This window comes from Epinephelus lanceolatus, chromosome 14, assembly GCF_041903045.1.
Source record: "Epinephelus lanceolatus isolate andai-2023 chromosome 14, ASM4190304v1, whole genome shotgun sequence".
In the NCBI taxonomy this organism is placed as follows: domain Eukaryota; kingdom Metazoa; phylum Chordata; class Actinopteri; order Perciformes; family Serranidae; genus Epinephelus; species Epinephelus lanceolatus.
In genome coordinates, this window is record NC_135747.1 from 8,896,852 (window position 1) to 8,918,501 (window position 21,650).

The window sequence follows — 21,650 nt, forward strand, 5'->3', positions numbered from 1 at the left end:
TCCACCACAGCTAATGATGGAGGGTGTCTGGTCTCAGCACTTCCTATTCATTTTCTATGGAGAGCAGGAGAGGCAGTCATGCAGTGCATAGTGGGAGTGTTGGGATGAGTTTGGAGGAGGTATTATCGGGCGTTTGCCTGTTTGTATTTGCATAGAAATAGACTAAATTCAATGTAATGCAAAAAAGTCTGTCCAGTGAAATACACCTGGCTTGGACCATGCTGTCAAACTAGGTGATGTAGTTCTAAAATGAAGCATTACTCAGCAGTGACATTGCCTATTTCTCACCTATCTCTCAACTGAATAACAGGAAGTTTATAAGCAGGCAAAAATTTTGTTTCCTGTTTGAAACCATAACCAGAGAGCAATGGAACGTCAAATCAGCAGCACGTTTATCCAGTCAGGTGCATTCCATGATAGGGTCCAGGAGAGAACTGTACCTGCTTTTTCAGTAGTCACACTTAAGCCAGTTGAGCGGGGCAGCACGTCCTCCACCAGACCTGGTGGAAATTTCCCATCACTGTGCTTGATATAGGTAGCACCACTTTCTGTATTGGGCTAAAGTCAAAACTGTCCAGTATGGACAACATTTCTAGCAATACTTGGATGGAAGTTACAAACACGTACAGATCTAAACAACTTCCGAGGACATCTTACCTTTTGGTGCCATTATTTGTCATGATCCCTTTTATCTTGATTCCTATCTGTTTTTGATCCTTTATTTGTTTTTTTTGTGATGTTATCTGTCCCCATTTGTACCTGTATTTGAATGTTTTTAAATTCCCTGCCTATCTTGACCAGGAGCAAAACATATATTTTATCTCACAGGATCTTTCTGCTTAAATAAAGGATAAATAAAAAAAAATGAATAAAAGAAATCTTTGATTTTACCACAGAGTCCTGAGTACTGCCACTGTGAGCATACAGCATGTATTTTACTACTGGCCTGCCTCACATTCAACCTGTTGCAGTGTAATCTGCTGCTATACATATTGGAAAATACATTTAATCACAATTGCTTGACAAGGACACATCCTTGAACACTGTAGCGTCTCTGTACATCACCTTTGCCTTGGGCTTTCACCATCGATATATTGGATTTCAGCCCAGACACCCCAGGGAGTAATGTGTAATAAAACACTCCTGACTAATTCTATGATATCACCTTTAGGTCTACATATGTTGATGGAACTTTAATGAAATAGTTCTGATAGCTTCAGGGTAACAACTCTCCTCCATATGCACATGTTAGGTCAACACACACACAAAGTGAGAGCGTACATGTTTGCCTTGGACTCACTCGGCGTCTATGATGCAACTTCCTGCGAGTTGTATTTTGTCTGGGAAAGGAAGGATCAAGTAACCGATTTAGAGTTACCACCCAAAGCCATGTGCCCACTTTCTCCACAAGGACCGAAATAAACACAAGTGCACCAGTGTGCCCCGTGCATGTGTGTGTGTGTGTGTGTGTGGCTGCTTTTATTGGCATTCCCTGTGTTATTCTTCAGTTTTCTCATACAGTGTAGTACAGAAAAGCCCAAGCTTCTGCACCTCTGTCATGCAGGAGCTACATATCAGACAGTGTTTTGCTCGACTCATGAGTTTTTCCCTCTCAGGTCATAATTTGGTGTGCACCTTAACTAAGGGGCAGAGCCTGAAACACACAGTGATTAGAAGTGTGTGATTACATAAAGATCTCTTTCACACATACTGTCTGTATAGTATGCATGTGTTGGAGTGTATATGCATGAGTTCATAGCTGTGTGCGTGTGCAGCTGCTGTCTGGTCATGGGCATTTGCTGTGTGGTTGCACTGTGACGTCTGGGAGAGGTTTGCCCCGCGCTTCATCGCCTCGGAGCATCGAAAAGATTCGTCTTATGACTACATGAGCTTCTCTCGCTTCACTGGGTCAGTTTCTTCCTCGGTGGGTTTGGTGTTCTGTTGCTTTGCTCTGTTGACTCCTTTCGTTAAGTTTTAATGTCTATAAAATTAAACAAAGCGTGTAGTATTTGTGACAGAAAGAGGAGAAAATTACAGGAAATAGAGGAAAGTTCTGAATACTTTTAATACTTAGATATGATACAAACATTCTATACATAACAAAAGCAGCATTTGAGTGTGTGGTTGTTTGTGAAATCACCTGTGCAAAAGACACAAATGTCAGATGAAGATTTCATAGTCGGATACACAGACACATGTTTTGGGGGGAAAAAAAAAACACATTTCACCAGACAAGACTTGACTCCAGTCAGCTGATTTATGTGTGTGTGTGTGTGTGTGTGTGTGTGTGTGTGTGTGTGTGTGTTTGTGTGTAAACATTCACCAGACCCTGTGTGTGCCTTAAGAAACAGAAAGCAGTTGGCATTTAGATCCCTACCCAGATGAGAAAGAGGGAGGGAAAAGTTGAATATGAGGGGGAGAGATAACGTGATGGGAGGCAGAGTGGGAGGGGGGAAGGGTGGCCAACACAGTCAGAAAGGGAGAGAAGGAGGGGAGAAGACAGAGCGAACAGAGGACGGAGACAAGGAGCATTGTGGAGGAGTCTGAGCTGTATCATGCAGTGGCCCACTGCAGGCAACTGCCCAAAATAGAGCCCTTGGTGTTTTTTTTCTTCCTCCTTCGCTGTCAGAGAAAAGGGAGAGGTATCACTGAGGAAACTTCACTGCTTGGCAGAAAGCAGTGAGAGGCAGAGGGAACTCTCCAGAGATGGACCGAGGAGGGTCTTTGAGAAGGCGGCTCTCCTCTCTGAGGGGGGCATGGCGATGGAGTACGGGCTACCTTTTCAGGAAGGTAGGATGCGTTTGGAGGGGTGAATAGATGGATGGTTGGATGGATTTATTCAACACGGATGCTATCGCTTGCACTTTTTTTCTTGCCCACTCTTTGATCGCTTGTTTCTTTTCTTTGTTATAACAGTTTCTCTGGTCTCCTTCACGGACTTTTACCAGCCCCCAGCGTCTTCCTCACTCCCTCCCTCCCTCCCTCCTTCGCTCCCTTGCTCTTTCTCAGATGGTTAATTTGAATGGCCTGCTTGTAAAGTCAACCTCCACAGATGGTTTTCATCTGGAAACAGGCCTGCTGGACCCCCCACTCCAGTTCCCACCTCCGCCTCCTCCTCACCCGCTACCTCAAACCCCCCCCCCCCCCCCCCCCCCCTCCTTTCCAACACAAGTTCTAAGAGGAGAGTAACAGGTCGTAGGGTGCGGATTGTGTGATGTTCGGGAGCTAATGTCTTCTACTTTAAATCTTGCAGCTCTAATTAGAGAATGAATTTGTTCAAGTGCTGCACAGTACACCCCATTCATAGAATCACAGTGCTTGGACATCACGATGTCTTTGTCAGTTTTTCACTGACAAAGACATCAGTGTGACCACAGAGAAAGTTATAGTCTTATAACTGACCGTAGCTTCACTGCGACACTTTTATTCAGCCAGATGGTCGCATTTTAACATAAATATTGCAGCTCATAAAATGCTCTGCACACCAATTCAGACTAATTTGAAGCAAAAACTATGAATTAACAACCATCTTTGCAGCACAATATAAACACCACCACTTCAAAACTCTCTCCCAGTCTCTAATTAAGATACTTGTTTGCATGCTGGTTGAAGTGGTGGCACCATGTACTGTGTATCTGCGTTCAAACTGAGCGGATTTCTCAGACATGTTTACCTTGTTTTAAAAAAAAAAAATCGGAGGATGATGTGATCACCTCACAGAGGTCCATTTAAGAGCACTTTGTTCTTTGCTTGACTTTTGTGCACAATAAGTCCCACAGCTCCACTCAACACAAGCACTCACAGCCCTCTTCATGCTCTGCGTTAGTCTCTGAACCCTCTCTTTTAGGTCATTTCTTGCTCATTCATCTCTGTCCTCTTCTGGCGACTCTGCGCTTTATAGCCACTGGAAACATGCTGAAACGTTTAGGCCAAAGCACAGACAGAAAATGGGGGAATTTGCTTTGTGTCGCCTCAGTCGGGCCACTGACTCATGTGAGCACCAAGATGTAAGATGGAGCAAAGTAAGGGTGCATAGAATTTGTTGAAATAATCATTTGCTGGGACAGACAGGAACATTGGCAAACACTGTAGCATCTGATTTGTTTATGTCTGTTTGTTTGCGTATATGTCTGAGTATATGTTCAGTCCATCCATGAATTTGCACACAAATTTAACCAATATGTGCAATATCAAGTGATCTTGCCTTTTTAAAAAAGAGATGGATTTTTTTTTTTTTTTTTTTTTTTTTTTAGCAAGAAATGATTAAACTATAGGAATACCTTGTCTTTTTATTAATCACTGCAATCTCATGTCAAAGCAAGTCAAGTGAAGGTCAAGCATCAGTGTCACAAACTTCCTTGAAACTAGCGTGGATCTAACGTTGTTTCCTTAGAACATAGGTGGTACTAAACTGGAGCAGGGTAGGGCCAAGGTGTAGCCCTCCGAAAATTAAATGATTTCCTTGTAGCCACAATAAAAACATATGTTCATGCAATGTCCAACCTTAAATAATCCAGCTGTTTTCTTTTAATTGACGTCTTCTATTTGACTTTGACTCAATAAGGTCAAGAAATCCTAAACCTCAAGAAAACATGGTCCGAGCACTGTTTATGCTGCTTGGAAGTGCATTCAACTTTGTCGCTAGCTAGTTGGCTAGCACTAGCACTACAGTAATGCCCATACTAGCAGCATCCTGAGAAATTTCCAAACTTATTTTTAGTATCGCAATTATTTACAGCTAATCATTTATTTTTAAATATTACTTACAGTGTATTGCAAGATAAAACAAAAAGGTTTCAGATTTTTAACAATGTCTTTTTTTTATAAGCTGCTGCACGTGTAGTTATTTTTGGCTACAATAACACAGCATGGGAGCTTTATCCATGAAAAGGTCCACTACTTTGATTAAAGGGGTATTTTGCCAATTTTCAACCTGCTTTGTATCCTATTTATGTAGGTATACCCTCCATCTTACCAGTGCCCAGATCTTCCTACTTACCTTCAAGCTCAAATCTGCTGTATGACACGTTTCGCTTCGTCCAACAAATTTTCACTGGCTCTGGGCTGTTGCTCAAACTATAGATTTTACTTCCTCATTTTCATATGCACACCACTGACACAAAGAGTATACAGTAGAAGTGAATCAATAGAGAGACATGCCCCTCTCTGTCTCTCTCTCTCAAATGCAGACCAAACTCAGAACAAACTACAAAACTAGGCCGTGCTGATCAAGATTCTGTTACTGCATTGCTCAAAGTGTTTTCAGAAACATACTTTAGTACACTGTTTGGCTGTAATTGGAGATCGTTTGATACCATATGACTGCCATATTGTTGTCTTTGCCAAACAGACTAGCTGTCATTACATCACCCACTAGCAAGAGCATTTATTAGTCCTGTGTTGCGCAGTGCATTCAGGTAGTTGTAGGTTTTTTACCTCTTGAGCAACAGCAAATGCCACAGTGCTTTTCCTCTGTTTTCTCTGGTCATGTAGCACCAATTTCAAAAGCTTTTGCATCTTTCTACTGCATAAACAGTCCAGTTTCATGAAAAGACCAGCTGTGAAATACTTCACACAAAACTACACACAAAAATTCTGGATGTTGTCTCTCTTAGTTTCAAATGCGAACACTGACAGACAGTCAGGTGTTAGGAGAGCAGAGCAGGCTGAAACTCATCTGGGGACGCGAGTGGTGCTCTTGACACCGATGCTTAGCCAGCCAGTCTGATCTAATGGATGATGATGGATAACAGCCCCCTCCTGTGTACATGTGACCCAAACACCACAGGGGAGTGAACAAGACCACGTGGCCTTTGACCTCCTCCTCGAACTGGGTTGAGGGGGAGGCGAGGAAGACGAGGCTTAGTGGAGCCAAACACAGTCCATCACCTTCAGCCGCACTTCCTCTACAAGGGCCTCTCGGCTTTGCTTTGTGAGGGCAGCATGTGATGCCATCCTCACACGATAGTGCGCAGCATCATAACCACAAGGTGCACTCTGCGCACAGTGTGTAAAATATGGCCTTAGATATATAACTAACAATAACCTGAGCTTGTCTCTTGATGTGTTCATTTTAGAGGGATGAATACAATTTCAAACTACATGCGACTGCCTGTTCATACATGAGTTTGACCTTTGTCATGCTCATTTCAGCCACATTGAGTTCTGCTTCGTTGAAGATATCCCACTTACCAAAATGGAACATGTCAGCGTACCTCCTAAATATGGCACCATCGCTTGTTTCTTGAACTGCCTTACTTTATATAGAGTAAAATCACAGCTCCATAGCAGGTAAATCCACAATCAGTGGAACTATTTGTGATATTATGGACTTACTGATACTATGGAAGTCGTGATGTAAAGTAAAACCAACAGAGAACTGTTAGAAAGGGTATTGAATAAAATGATTGATGCTGAGGTTGTTTCAAATGAGCTCTGTTGTTGGACAAACTGTAAATTTTGATGTCCTCTATATATTTATTTTTTAAAGCACCATTGCATAGAGCTGCAATGATAAGTCTATCAGTCGATTAGTCAGTTGAAAGAAAAGTGATCTAGAAAAGAAAAAGAAAGAAAACTGAACTGATAACTCACTCATTTTTGAGAAATGAGACAAAACCTTATTTTGGGAGAATTTCGATTTCTACTTTTCAGTCAGGCTGGAAAATAAAACTATTAAAACTTGTGACAGGCTAACCACTCAGTGATTTGAGTTTTTCTTAAATAGCATACATAATAGATGTTATAGGTAAGATCTGACAGAGTTGACATCTTATGGAGTTGACAAAATGTATATATTTATAAATCTCTCAGCAGTTGTAGTGCGGTGCCATTTTGTTTTTCAAAGTTGCAGAGAGTTGTCTTAACACTAATCAAAATGCAATTTTTTAAACCATAATTTTTTGGTTGGTTTATGGTTGAGACACACCAGATAGCAACATTATTTAATAAATGTATCAAAAAATAGAAAGCTTGCAGGTACATGGCAGCATTTCCGCCTTTTTGGAAACCATGAAGTGAGACAGAGTCCTTGGGATGTAACCCCTTTTATGCCTGATTAAATGTTGTTTTAGTAGGAGTCTGATGAAGTTGACAAAAATTTGGGATACATCTTTAAAGGGCCAACATTTTCAAAACATATTCCAAATCAAAGATGAATATGACAGTACACTTTGACCCTTATGTTATCGGTTAGTTCCAGATTTTAAGTCTTTTAACACGTTTTTTGATTGTTTGAAGTTGTGAATTCTTGTCTGGAACAAGGCTGTCTTTTGGCACAGGGCAAGTTTAGAAATTAAAAAAATAAAAGTACAACAAAAATACTTTATAACTCACATTTACTTTATCCATATCAAGTTTATTCTATTTTTTTTTTTTAATCATATTAACCCTTTTTGGCAGGACATGATTTAACCCAATGCTCCAGAATGGAAGTATTGAAATTATATGCATAAGCATATGGTAAAGTTTGTGTGTTTTTCTTTGTGTTTTGCAGGGCTCAACAAAATCTTCAAAGAGCATGGAGTCCCGGCGCAGACCATCAAGGTAGGAGCGCCTCTCTTCTCTTTGAGCTGCAGGTTTCCCATAAAAGGCTTAATTCGAGACAACCTTATTCATCCACTATCATATTCAGCTTGAGATATGGAGTGTTAGAAAAAAAAAATCGATATAATATGATATTTGTCGATTTGACCTGGGGAATTAGCGCAGCAACATGCCCTGTCATTGAACTGGACCTCACACTGTTTTGTTGGACACAAAGATATTCAGTGTCGGCCCCTTTCACCTCGGCCCTCAGGGAGTCACAGATGTTGTCAGTTGTATAATTAATGTGTAAAACCTGACACCACAACAGCTCATGCTGAGATGCTGTGCTCAGCTTGAGTGACAGTTTGATTCCCTCACAGCGAGTCAAAGAGTTGATACGGAGTTATAAAAACAGTTCAACATCTGATACATCACCACTATTAACAGCACATGCAGAGTGAATACGGTCATTTTCCATCCATATAAAGGAAAAATCAAAGGCTTTTCAAAAGTTCATAACAGTCTGACAATCGTGTGTTATGTAATGCTCTGGCTGAATGAAGGTATCCAATCAAAGTAGTGGGCCCAGACAGGCTTATTTACATTCTGATAAAGACAGATAGTTTTATCTGTATGAAGGTTTGAGCTGCACAATGCTACACGGCTGATACACCGATAACAAGCCCTCATCCACTGCGCAGTAAAATGTGATTTAAGCTGAAGTTGAATTAGTAAGTAAACATGGCATAGACATCTTTCAGTTTTTTGCTTATTTTTTAAAATCATTTTCTACTTTGTTAATTCTGGTTGTTCATGGATGCACCCCAGTTAACAATGTCATTAATTCCCAAACATAACATACTGTAAACTACAGCAGAGACATCCATTTTTATAGGTGAGCTGACAACTTTGGTTTGCAATGTCTCTTTCATGCTGTAAATGTTATTGCATAGATTCAGAATTTTGAAATGCAGGTCACTCTTATGTTGTTCTTTTTAATTAATGTGCACATTTAGGAACATTGCAAGAGATCCGATTTACTGCTTATCAAGTGGAGCAGCTAATGTATTACTTAGGGCTCATTTATACTCGCTTTATGGACAGAAACAGTTTCAAATTTGACGTCATAGATACAGCCAATGGATGGCACTAGAGGGCAGAGTCAAAAGTTTCATGCAACAACAAATGAAGGCAACTATGGAGGAGGTTCTAATATGTGTACCTTTTAACACCGTCACTGTCATAGATGGTGGTGGTCTATGCGGCCATCAAATACATCGCAACACAACTGGCAGACAGAGCGTTCTCCTCACCATATACTGATTTTTCCACCTTTTTTTAAATGACTTCATCATCTCCTATGGCCGTATCTTGCTTGAAGTACTCTACACTGTCCCTGTGATCTCTGATAGTTCCGCTCTGTTTCGTCCGTATCCTCAAGCTTTCAGAAAATGTAAACAAATATGGACAAAATGAACCTGGAGCACGGACAGAAGGCTCCATCCCTGTCCGTATACGTATCTAACGTTGAGCATCAATGAGCACTTACAGATCACAACAACTCACCTCTGAAATATATCTTTGAACTAGAAGGGCACTGGGAGTAATCCAGTATTTACTCTAATTTAAGCTCTATTTTGCTCTCCAACATCACTCCACCGAGGCTGGATTCAGCTGGTCGCTAACTTTGTCTGTGTTTCTTGCTTCACTGTTGTTGGAAGGTTGAGGAAAACCAAAAACAATGAGCTAAAATGGCTGAAAAGCTCTGAAATGTCTGAGGTTTTTCAGAGTTTAGTGAATATACGCTATTGTTTTTTCACTACATGAGACAAACTTAACATATAATCACCTGAGCCATTGTTAATACAAAAACAATGATCAGTGCAGCTTTAAGTATCAATACAAAGAAATAACATTTGGTGTTTGTGCAGAAAGAAGAAGTATCTAGTCGTCTATGTCTATGTTGTCAAACTGTTCTAATGAAGATGATCAATTCCATCCAAATACTGAGTTTAATTTAGACTGATCATTGACCCTTGAGATCATGACAAATTGTAGGTATTAACCATCAGGAAGTACAGTATGGGGTTGAGTAGGATGCTAAGTATTTAAGATAGAAGAGACGGAAGCCCTGGTTGTTCACTTTCATGACTAAGAAATATCTGGCGAGATGTTTTACAGCCTTGTGTCTCAGGTGTCCTGATAAAACATTCCTACTTCACCGCTGGTGTTTGTCCAAATGCACAAATGAGATCACCGCGGCGCTGAAATTGAGCGTGTGGAGATAGTGCGTCATTCTTTAAACACGACGTGCAGAAAAAGAGCAATCGCTTCATCTCTGCAGCTGATGAGAAGCAGGTTGGCGCTCAGCCGGTCAATGCATGCTTATGGATCTGGAATAGGACCAAACCACAGGTCTGTATTGGCCCTGACTGCAGCCAGAGGCCAAAGACATACATATGCAGAGACGGAGAGGGAAACAGAGGAGCAAAGGAAATACTAAGAAAGTGGGAAAAAGAGAGAAAATTGAGAGAGAGATGCAGCTAAAAGATAGAACAAAAAAGTTTTGGCAACTCATGAACACAAAAGACTCGACCTTCAGAAGAAATTCAAAGTAAGATGTTTGTTGCGACACATGAGAGAGAACATGTGTGACATATCAGTTTCCCCTCTATCACTCCTGATGAATAATTTCCAGTAAGTAAGTTTTGAGTGGGTCCAGATGTACAGTACAGAACAGGTTACAGTTCTTGTATAGTAAACCCAGAGAGCTCTTCTCTCCCAGACATATGAGCAATTTCCTCAGGGGCTACTCACAGCTGACAAATGTGGGAAATATGCTGCAGTCTGAGCCCCAAGGGTCCAGACGCCTCGCCCTTAACCTCTTCATCTCACTGTCCACATTCTCTGTAGACAAGTCTGTTAGACGAGATCTAAAAAAGATCAGCTCAGGCATTTAAAGGAAAAGTCCAACCTGAAATAAAAGGAAAAAAATGTCATTACCTTTTTAAAGTTGGAGAAAAATATAGTTGAATGTTTTGGGAAATCTGCCAATAACATTCTGTGTATTAAAGTAAAATGTTGGCATTGTAGGTTTCTGCAAACCACAGACATGTGACATTTGCATGTTATTATGTACCACATACGTTGAAACTTACCGTTCAGCAATGCTGTGGTTAACCTGTGGTTAGATTCAGGCACAAAAATCACTTGGTTATGTTTAGGACAAAAAGAAGAAGAAAGTGTTTTGGCTCAAAGTACCCGCTTTTGAGGGCACAACCTCCCTCCACCTTGAAAAAGCAGCTTTACGTGGCGCTACCCTCCCTGATGTGTCGCTACCAAACACCAACATTCGGTGCCAAAAAAGCCAATGGAAACTCAGCAATGACTCACTAAAACATAACTGGTTTTGTTGTTTGTTGGTCTTAAACAGTGGTCTGCAGCTTTGCAGGCATCTTGCCTAAATGACATGCCATCCAACATCTCCTCCACCTCCTGATGACAAAGTCAGCTCATACACTACCTGACTTTCGAAACATTAATATGATATGTATGAAATGTGCAAATGTAATGTATTCATGGTTTGTAAAAAAGTACAACACCAACATTTTCGTCTGGCGATTGAGCTGGAGATGAGTGTCGGATTTTTGAACTCAATGAAATCCATTGGCAGCAAAGCATTATATTGTGCTGCACATTTGACAGCAACTTAATGTTTGTTTTGGAGCAACGTCAGATACATTATTGTCAGCTTTTCGTAAGAAGCCTGAGACTAAATTACAGCTCAATCAAGGAATTTTACCATGGTGTAAATGAATTATAAGTGACTGCCTTTTTTGGTGAACAGTTCCTTTAGAGGTTCTTTCTCCCTTCAACACTCTTCTGACCTGATTTGACTCCAGACACCAACTCTCCCAATGACCATCACATATTGTTTGGTCTGTGAGGTGCACACCTTCTGTAATGCTCAGTATACTGTGATATTTTCATAATCTGGCATGTTTAATCAATTCCTCCTCGCTCTGTTTCCCCTCTCCGACAGCCAAAGTCTAACAACACAACATGTGTTTAATACAGAGGGAAGAGCTTACTTTTTGGAGGCCAGTGTGAACCCCTCAAGGATTAAATGATGTCATTGTGGATATGGTATTTATGTGCTGGGTTGCCTTTTCCATATTAGGAAATTTGCTTCTTGTAGAACAGTGTTGTGTTGTGTGTTCAGCTGAATCTGAAATGGGATTGGCTGTATTAAGGACATTCATGACGTTCAGTGTAACAAGGTTTACAGAAGAAGTAAACAGCCACATTTTTTATGCTGTATAGCTCCAAATCAGTGACTCTTTGGATATGGAACGATAAAGATCCATATTAAATCACTGGAATGAATCATGCGACAATGACGCTATCTGTATTCAGCATTTCCACCAGAAGATTTTGGGATAATAATATTTACTCAGGATGATGAATACATTCACTGACTGTTTGCTTTTAAAAACAACACTAAGGAAAATATTAATATGCCTAATGCCAGGTACACACTACACTAGAATCAAGTCGATTTTGGACTTGATTCTCCCCCTCCCAAAAATTGTCAATAAAGCCCAGAATTTTAATGATTCTAAAGATCATCTTGACACATTGTTTCATACGTCCCCCAATCTACTTAGAAGTCTCTGGCTGCACCGATTTTGAATCACAAATACTCAAAATGTTCAATATTTATGATCTGCCAGATTACTAGTTTTGAGAGTCAGGACTCCCATCCTCAAACAATCAATTTGGTGTGCTGTTTTGGCCATGTCGTTGCTCTCCACACACCCTAGCAGTCATATTCAATCTACAGCCTGTGGGCCAAATCTGGGTCGTGAGAGTGTGTTGGGTGGCCTTTTTTGTGCTTTCACATAGGGATGCAAGACAATATCAGTATGTCATTGGTATCAGCTAGTATTGACTTTAAAAGGAACCAGATCAGAATCGGCCAATGCGCTTTTTCTTATTTTGCACAATGAATGAATATCACACACATTGAAAAGCATTGTATTTCATGTCTCCATTTGCTGGTGGGCCATCACGATATGAGTATGCATGCATAATATGATGCTTCCTCCACGACAGAAGAGACTTGATGATCACTAAAATTAGGTAGGGAAAAAAGTGGATATACCGATATCGGTATTGGTTATTGGCCAAATAAGTTGTTATATGTCAGCATATTGAATAGTGACAAAAAATATATATACAGTACAGGCCAAAAGTTTGAACACACCTTCTCATTCAATGCTTTTTCTTTATTTTCATGACTATTTACATTGTAGATTCTCACTGAAGGCATCAAAACTATGAATGAACACATGTGGAGTTATGTACTTAACAAAAAAAGGTGAAATAACTGAAAACATGTTTTATATTCTAGTTTCTTCAAAATAGCCACCCTTTGCTCTGATTACTGCTTTGCACACTCTTGGCATTCTCTCGATGAGCTTCAAGAGGTAGTCACCTGAAATGGTTTTCCTATAGTCTTGAAGGAGTTCCCAGAGGTGTTTAGCACTTGTTGGCCCCTTTGCCTTCACTCTGCGGTCCAGCTCACCCCAAACCATCTGGATTGGGTTCAGGTCTGGTGACTGTGGAGGCCAGGTCATCTGCCGCAGCACTCCATCACTCTCCTTCTTGGTCAAATAGCCCTTACACAGCCTGGAGGTGTGTTTGGGGTCATTGTCCTGTTGAAAAATAAATGATCGTCCAACTAAACGCAAACCGGATGGGATGGCATGTTGCTGCAGGATGCTGTGGTAGCCATGCTGGTTCAGTGTGCCTTCAATTTTGAATAAATCCCCAACAGTGTCACCAGCAAAACACCCCCACACCATCACACCTCCTCCTCCATGCTTCACAGTGGGAACCAGGCATGTGGAATCCATCCGTTCACCTTTTCTGCATCTCACAAAGACACGGCGGTTGGAACCAAAGATCTCAAATTTGGACTCATCAGACCAAAGCACAGATTTCCACTGGTCTAATGTCCATTCCTTGTGTTTCTTGGCCCAAACAAATCTCTTCTGCTTGTTGCCTCTCCTTAGCAGTGGTTTCCTAGCAGCTACTTCACCATGAAGGCCTGATTGGCGCAGTCTCCTCTTAACAGTTGTTCTAGAGATGGGTCTGCTGCTAGAACTCTGTGTGGCATTCATCTGGTCTCTGATCTGAGCTGCTGTTAACCTGCGATTTCTGAGGCTGGTGACTCGGATGAACTTATCCTCAGAAGCAGAGGTGACTCTTGGTCTTCCTTTCCTGGGTCGGTCCTCATGTGTGCCAGTTTCGTTGTAGCGCTTGATGGTTTTTGCGACTCCACTTGGGGACACATTTAAAGTTTTTGCAGTTTTCCGGACTGACTGACCTTCATTTCTTAAAGTAATGATGGCCACTCGTTTTTCTTTAGTTAGCTGATTGGTTCTTGCCATAATATGTATTTTAACAGTTGTCCAATAGGGCTGTCGGCTGTGTATTAACCTGACTTCTGCACAACACAACTGATGGTCCCAACCCCATTGATAAAGCAAGAAATTCCACTAATTAACCCTGATAAGGCACACCTGTGAAGTGGAAACCATTTCAGGTGACTACCTCTTGAAGCTCATGGAGAGAATGCCAAGAGTGTGCAAAGCAGTAATCAGAGCAAAGGGTGGCTATTTTGAAGAAACTAGAATATAAAACATGTTTTCAGTTATTTCACCTTTTTTTGTTAAGTACATAACTCCACATGTGTTCATTCATAGTTTTGATGCCTTCAGTGAGAATCTACAATGTAAATAGTCATGAAAATAAAGAAAACGCATTGAATGAGAAGGTGTGTCCAAACTTTTGGCCTGTACTGTATATATCATACATCCCTACTTTGAATGTAAATTTGCTGCCAAAGTTCATTGAAAAAGTAATAAAATAGAGCTTGTTTATCCCCGAAGCCACTAAAGTTCTCAAATCCTAGAAATGTTCCTGCAAATCCATGACCAGTGTGGGGCTGCTCTGACTGGATCTGCGTCTTGGCATAGATGAGTGAGGGCAGCAAATGTTGAAAGCTTCAAAAGAGACAATTCATTTATTGCATACTAATAAATATCATTGTTTGTTTGTTTACTGGCTGTCTGTCAAAATGTACATCAGTCCTTATGAAATAAAGCTTTTTACCTATACTAAGTAGGGTATGGTCAGGGGTAGGAAAAAAAAGCTTCCAATTCAATAAAAGCAGAAAAAGTACAAACACACCAATGTTAGGCCTTTTCGTTGTCATGTCCTGGGTATGCTATGGTTAAAGTGATTGTGCAGTAGCTGGCCTGATAAACACAAGCACATGTGTATAAATCACATGTGCTGCGTTACTTCTCCATATTAAATTCCTAGCTATCTTTCGCGCTCCAGCAGTCCACCTCCATTTTGTTTTTTGCGCAGTGGGGCCATTGAAATGAAAAATTGCTCAGTGCAGTTTGAATCTTCACAGTAACCCACACCGGAGGTTAAATGCTTCTCTATTTCTCTGACAGGAGTGTGAGTCTGCTGCAGGCCCTGGAGGAGAGCTATGAGTTGGACCTGATCTACATCACAGAGAGAATCATCTCCGTCTCCTTCCCCAGCAGTGTGGAAGAGCAGAGCTACGCTGCCAACCTGCGGGAGGTTGCCTCCATGCTGCGCTCCAAACACGGCCACAACTACCTGGTACAGTCTTCCTGTGTACATCTGGATGATCCTGACAGGAATACTGCAGTTAACTTTCAAAAAAATAAAATTAGCTCAAAAAGTCAGGAGAGCTGTCCAGATCAGCTGATCGTCAGCTGATCTCTATCAGTCCCAAATATCTCCACACACATTCACATGTGATTGGTTGGTTATGTATTATATCTGTGTACATCTCTGTACATCTGCTGCTAATATTATTGTAATCTGGTGTTTGGTGACTACTGCAGTCAAGCTGAAAACTCACTACCCTAAATCCTTCCTTTCACCTCTTTGAGTCTCAACACCTTCTGTGTGTGTGTGTAAAACAATGTTAGTTATTCTAAATCGTAAAAAGGACATTGTCCAAAGTGGATCCCTGTGGCACACCCTTAGTATACGGCAGGAATTGACCGTTCACTAAACCCTTTCCCCAAAGTGGTGACTGTCCAATAATAGCTTAGCAAACACAACTGAGCACTGTGGGTCTGTCAAGCTTTGGCTTTGTCCACATTTATTCACAGAGGAATCATAAGTTTATACAGTAAGAGTCTAGCAAGTGAGAGTGATAATCAACAAACATTTGTAGAGTTGATGGGTTTTTTTCAACTGACCTTTCCAAAACAAATACACAAGAGCAGAAGTTTAAGGAGTGGATTTTACAGTGTGTTTATCTGCTCTAATTAAAGTCGCTAATGTTAGCATGTCCAGCTAGTTAGTCTGATTCATACTTGTATTTTGGAGATCTGCTTAAAATGTGTACATGCTTTAATATTGAAAAACACTATATTGTCTGTGCTGAAACACCTATAATCACCCTCTGTTTGAGACGCTCAGTTTTAATGCTTGTCTCTTCAAGCCTCACTCCTGAAAAGGCCAAGTCTGCTCTGATTAGTCTGTATTTCTGGGTCTTATGCATCTGCTCTCTCAGCATCTCCGCACCATCATTGCAGCCGAGTAGAGTATAGCGGCACTTTCTACTGTGGAAATCACCAGTAAAATCTTAGAAACCAAAATCTTTAAAATTGGACATGGTCCAGCAGGAATATGACTTGAAATCAAGAAGAAATTAACAATATTGGCAACCAAGATTCAATTTTTTCTTGACTTAAGCATGTAGCTAAATATCCATCTCTACCTTATTTGTAAGTAACATGAGTAACGCTGACATCAGCTTGTCGCAAAAGTGAAAAAAAAAAACAGCACAACAGTGTGAAGCCTGAGGTTTTTGCTGATATGGATTATGCTTACATACGTTTTCCTCATTATATGAAACTTTGACCACATTTAAAATAAACATCTGACAGTGTAACATTATATATAAATGCATATGACAGAAAATAAGGAAAAGCATAAAAAGTGTCCTTTGATGAAGTTGTAATCTCGCCAAAGCCAGCCAAGGAAAACATCTGTAAGAGTGAAGAATGATCACTGATCAATGAGAACAAATGAAATAATATATAACATTTTACTTCTCTGTCTACATGCAATGTATTAGCAAAAAAAATAATATGATCTTTGCTTTTACTTCTTCCTTAGCTCTTCAACCTCAGTGAGAAGCGTTATGACATCAGCCAACTCAATCCAAAGGTAAGCCTGACAGCTTGATTCCTCTCCTCTCCTCTCCTCTCCTCTCCTCTCCTCTCCTCTCCTCTCCTCTCCTCTCCATGAATCTGACTGACAATCTCTTTCCTCTCTCAGGTGTTGGACTTTGGCTGGCCTGACCACCATGCTCCAGCCCTGGACAAAATCTGCAGCATCTGCAAGGCCATGGACACCTGGCTGAGTGCAGACAGCCACAACGTGGTGGTCATACACAACAAGGTGAGACTGAGAGACGAGAGAATGCTGCTGTGAGAATGGAACAAGTATGTGCAGACAGTAGAGGGTGCTCTCAGGCTCTTCTCAGGACCCCCACTTCCTGAGGCTGCAGCTGTTCTTTGTGTAGTGACGTTCCCCCTGAGTGAAACGCAGGACATTCAGGGTGGAGAGTTTGTGTGTGAGAGTGTGTCTCTCTGTGTGCTTGTTTGGGTTGGGTTGTGCTGGACGCAGGTTAGGAAAACAAAAATTAGGGAGGTGAGGCACGCCGCTCATCATGGCTGCTTAGGTTTATTTACCCTTTTACTCGTAACAATACCATAAAGACTGAATTGACCAATACTTTCCTGTTGTTGCCTAAACTTACTTGCATCACATTATACTCTTGCGGCAAACCACACTCGTCTGGCTCCTCAGTATGCCGACACAGGCCATAAAAAGTATTTCCAAATGCAACTACTTGACCGAGGTCCTAAATGCAATACCTAATCATTTTCACGTTAACCCTACAGTGTTCCTGATTGTGTTTTGCAACATAAGAATTAACCATGGGATCCCTGCCTCATTCCAAGATGTTCCCACAGGGAGGTTACAAACAAGTCGGCTGCCATAACAACTGGTGTTATTTTACTGCGAGTTGAGTAATCCTGGTGATGAGTGTGAGTGTGGGCTTAGAAGTTGTGGTGGTCACTAAGGAAGCAGGCTGTGTTGGGTTTTCGCATATCAACAAATCATTTCCACTGGGCTCCACGCTGTTTAAGCGGCCGTGATATTTATAATGTGGAACACATTTATCCTCCACAGTGACCCTTGTTTTAAAGATGAATGGATATGTAAAATGAATGCAATCCGAGATGTTGCCATAGAAACCTGCGCTTGGACTTTGGCTCAGTGGATACTTATTAAATGCCTGGCCAGTTTTGTTTTTTTTACCATATAAATAACAGGTATAGTCAGATAATTTAAATGTTTTATGATCAAAATTGATAGAATTAATGTAAGCTAGTTTTGGGGGGTTGTATTTAGCTTTTTACAACAGTGTTAAAATGTCATCTGCAGTTCTTAAGAAGGTCTCTTAAGTCTGAATAAATAACTCTGATGATCAGGTTTGGGCATGGAGACTTTACATGTATAACAGAAAGTCACAAACTGGATGAATGGAGTTTGAGAGATGTGGGCATTTACTAGGCAGGAGAGGTTTAACAAAAAGATGCTATCAATTTGCATTATGGTAAATGTAGAATCCTGCAATTTTGGATTTTGACCTGACTGAAATTCAGGATTCTGCATTTAAAAACAACACCAGGATAAAACTACTCAAATAACCATTAACTACGAAAGACGATTCTGTTTTCTAATGATGTGGATAAATAGTTCTTTGGACACCGTCGTGACCTGGAAGATAAATTCTGTGGTTGACTCTTGCTTGTTTGATGTCTTCTCAGGGCAACAGAGGCAGAACTGGAGTGGTGGTGGCAGCCTACATGCATTACAGCAACATATCTGCCAGGTAGGTTTTCGATCTCAACTATACCTGCTGGGGGGTAAATTGCAGCACACTCTTACCTTTTTTTCACCAACATGGAACCAGTTTTGTTCTGGTTTCTGCACCTATGTTTGAACCATTAAGCACATTTCAACCAAAAAGTCTAAAAAAAAAAACTAAAAAAAACAACTTTACCATGATCTGAAGTGCAAACTATGATGACATCATTGGGTGTGTCATATTTTACAGATTTTAATAGAGAGAATAGAGAAGGCAACAATAGAGAAGTCATGTGAGAAAAAAAGAGCATGCAGTAGTCTCAATAATAGTTGGTCCATGCTTTCTTTTGGGTACAATCAAATATCTGTAATAACAGAACAAAAGTTTGCAGGTCCGTGTCAGCGTGGGTTCTCTCCGGGCACTCCGGCTTCCTCCCACAGTCCAAAGACATGCAGATTGGGGACTAAGTTAATTGGTAACTCTAAATTGTCCGTAGGTGTGAATGTGAGCGTGAATGGTTGTCTGTCTCTATGTGTCAGCCCTGCGATAGTCTGGCGACCTGTCAGCCCCCCCCCCGCGACCCTCAAGAGAATGAATGAATGAAAGTTTGCAGAAATCTGCGATTTGCTACTACTGTTTACATCTGTTGTGCATTCTGCATCGCCCTCTATGATGGCACATCTTTGCCAGTGGTTTTGCACAAAACTGGTGTAAACATGGCCTAGTTCTCTAGATAGCACCAAGGTTCCAGCAATCATGAAAGGAACTGGCTTAAGAACCAGAGCTTATTTGGTGGAAAAGGAGTGTTTGAGGTCCAGTCCATACATACATAGGTAGTTTTGAAAAAAGGTTTTTCTCTCCCTTTAATCTAAAATATTAGAAGTTGAAAAAGTTTTCCCTGACTACACATCCACACTGAAAACTGTGGATTTTTTTTGTAATTTTCACCCTGAAAAGAGTGTTTTTTCAGTGACCTAAAACACAGTTTGTGTGTCAACGAAAAGAAGCGAAAGAAAAGTTATGTTTTTTAATATACCCAAGTACATGTGGACAAGGTGAGAGAAAAAGTCAGACAGAAAAGGATGGAGTAAGCGAGATGAAACTGTAATGTTCTGGAAACAGAAACATAGAAGTGAATAAAGTAAAACATGGAGAAGGGAGAGACATGAGTAGGAGACATTAGAGGAAAAACTAGATAAACCAGCATTGTTCATCATCACAAGACTAAAGCCCACATCGGAAGAACAGATGGAGTTGTGATGAACAGAGGAAGGAGGGGTGGAACATGAGACTGGGGACAACACTTTTATTTGGAGAAATACAAGGAAAAGCATTTGATTCAGTAAGTATGAGAAAGCAATAATTTAGTTTAAAGTGTCATCAAATCATATGATTTAGATATTAAGTGGTCATTTTTCTATCTTTTTTATTGGATTTGGATAGATAGCATTCTGTTACAAATAGCAAAGAGATGTAAACTGTGAACAAACAGAAGAGCACATGACTCCCTGTTGTTTCTGAAATAACTATGTAACACATTTTCTTCTCCGCAAAAGTATTAGATTTCTCTATAAACACATCATCTCACAAATCAGTTTAAAGCTGGCAATAATTCCTTTTGAAATATAATAGCGAAATGTTGGAACATGAAAACGCTGACACTTGCCATATGGGACTAAAGATGTTACATAAATACTCCAATAAGATGTGCTGTGTAATGGAGGTTATGTGGAATGAGCTGTCAGACATCAACACTAAGGCCATTTTGTCCACAAAATCTTGAGATCCATACTGGACAGACTTGGCGTACATTGCGTAACGGATTATGTTCTTCTTAGGCGTGACAGGTGCATCTGATATTATTAATTCTATGCCTTTGCATTCTTTGCATTGGCACTCATGTGCAGTGTGATGTCTGACATTAGGAATGCTGAAGAAAGGTTTTGCATAAACAGGCAGGTGCATTAAAATAATTCTGTGCACAAGTCATGGTGTGGAGACTTTTCAGATGTCTGGCATGGCATGACTGAGCTTACTGTGACGAAGCTGCTCTCACATACACATACAAGTGGAAATGAAGGTGATTCAAAAGTATGTTAACCTTATGTGTGCCATTTATTTTCTGTTGGACTGCAGTGCTGACCAGGCTCTGGACAGGTTTGCCATGAAGCGCTTCTATGAAGACAAAGTGCTTCCTGTGGGCCAGCCATCTCAGAAAAGGTCAGTCTTCCCTCAATTGTTGTTTATAGTATGAGTTTGACCCGAAGTGAACTGTCTCACAAAGAAACCTTTGTCCTTCTATGAACTAAAAATATCTAAAGCTGCATTATTTCATTTTAATGGCCACCCAGAGGCAGCAGAACAAGCTGACGATAGTGTTGATATATCTAACTTGTTAGCCAAGTGTTTCTGCTCAGTATTCATTTTTCTCTTCTCTGGATTGCTCTCTACCAAGTCTTGAGCAGTATGTATGGCTTTCTAGCTACTTAATGATGTGCTATGTTCTCACAACCCAATCGGCAGAAAAAATGTTGACACTGTACATTTCTACGAAACAAGGATACATTACATTTGTATGTTATTATGTACAAATGTATGTATGTGTTATGTATGTTCTAACATTGTGGTTAATATGTAGCAATGGTTAGGCACGAAAAGCATTTGGATATGGTTAAAAAAGACCATGTTTTGGCTTAAAATACTCAGATTCTGGAAAGAGTTGACAAGTCGCAAAAAACACTGACAGCTGGCACCAAAGGCACTGGAATAGCATTGACAGGTCACTAACAAACGCTGAAGTTTTCTGGCACAAAAGCGTCTGGAAGCATCAATGAGTTGCTAAATTTACATCCGCTAGTACAAAAGGCACTGGAAAAGCATCAATGGGTTGCTTAAAAACACTGACATTCACTGGCACAAAAGGCACTGGCAAAGGGTAAACAAGTCGCTAAAAAACACTGATGTTTGGTGGCATATAAGGTGCTGGAAAAGAGTCGATGAGTTGCTAAAAAACACTAACATTCACTGGCACAACAGGTGCTGGAATAGAGTAAAAGGGTTGCTAAAAATCACTGACGTTCGCTGGCACAAATGCGCCAGAAAAGAGTAAATGAGTGGT

The 21,650-nt window shown here is 40.6% G+C and overlaps 1 protein-coding gene across 19 annotated transcripts in view; it reads left to right on the plus strand.

The window, feature by feature from the left end:
• tns1b (tensin 1b) overlaps positions 1–21,650 on the plus strand; it is a 239,075-nt gene that overhangs the window by 164,275 nt on the left and 53,150 nt on the right. For 17 of the 19 annotated variants that reach the window (XM_033617654.2, XM_078174332.1, XM_078174336.1 and 14 more), the window contains 6 exons: positions 7,496–7,545; positions 15,060–15,231; positions 16,768–16,818; positions 16,930–17,052; positions 18,492–18,556; positions 20,669–20,752. In XM_033617654.2, coding sequence (XP_033473545.2) covers positions 7,496–7,545; positions 15,060–15,231; positions 16,768–16,818; positions 16,930–17,052; positions 18,492–18,556; positions 20,669–20,752 — 545 coding nt within the window. Of the gene's footprint in view, positions 1–2,501; positions 2,791–7,495; positions 7,546–15,059; positions 15,232–16,767; positions 16,819–16,929; positions 17,053–18,491; positions 18,557–20,668; positions 20,753–21,650 lie in introns of those variants that run through there. The other 2 variants (XM_078174347.1, XM_078174346.1) reach the window with 1 other exon arrangement.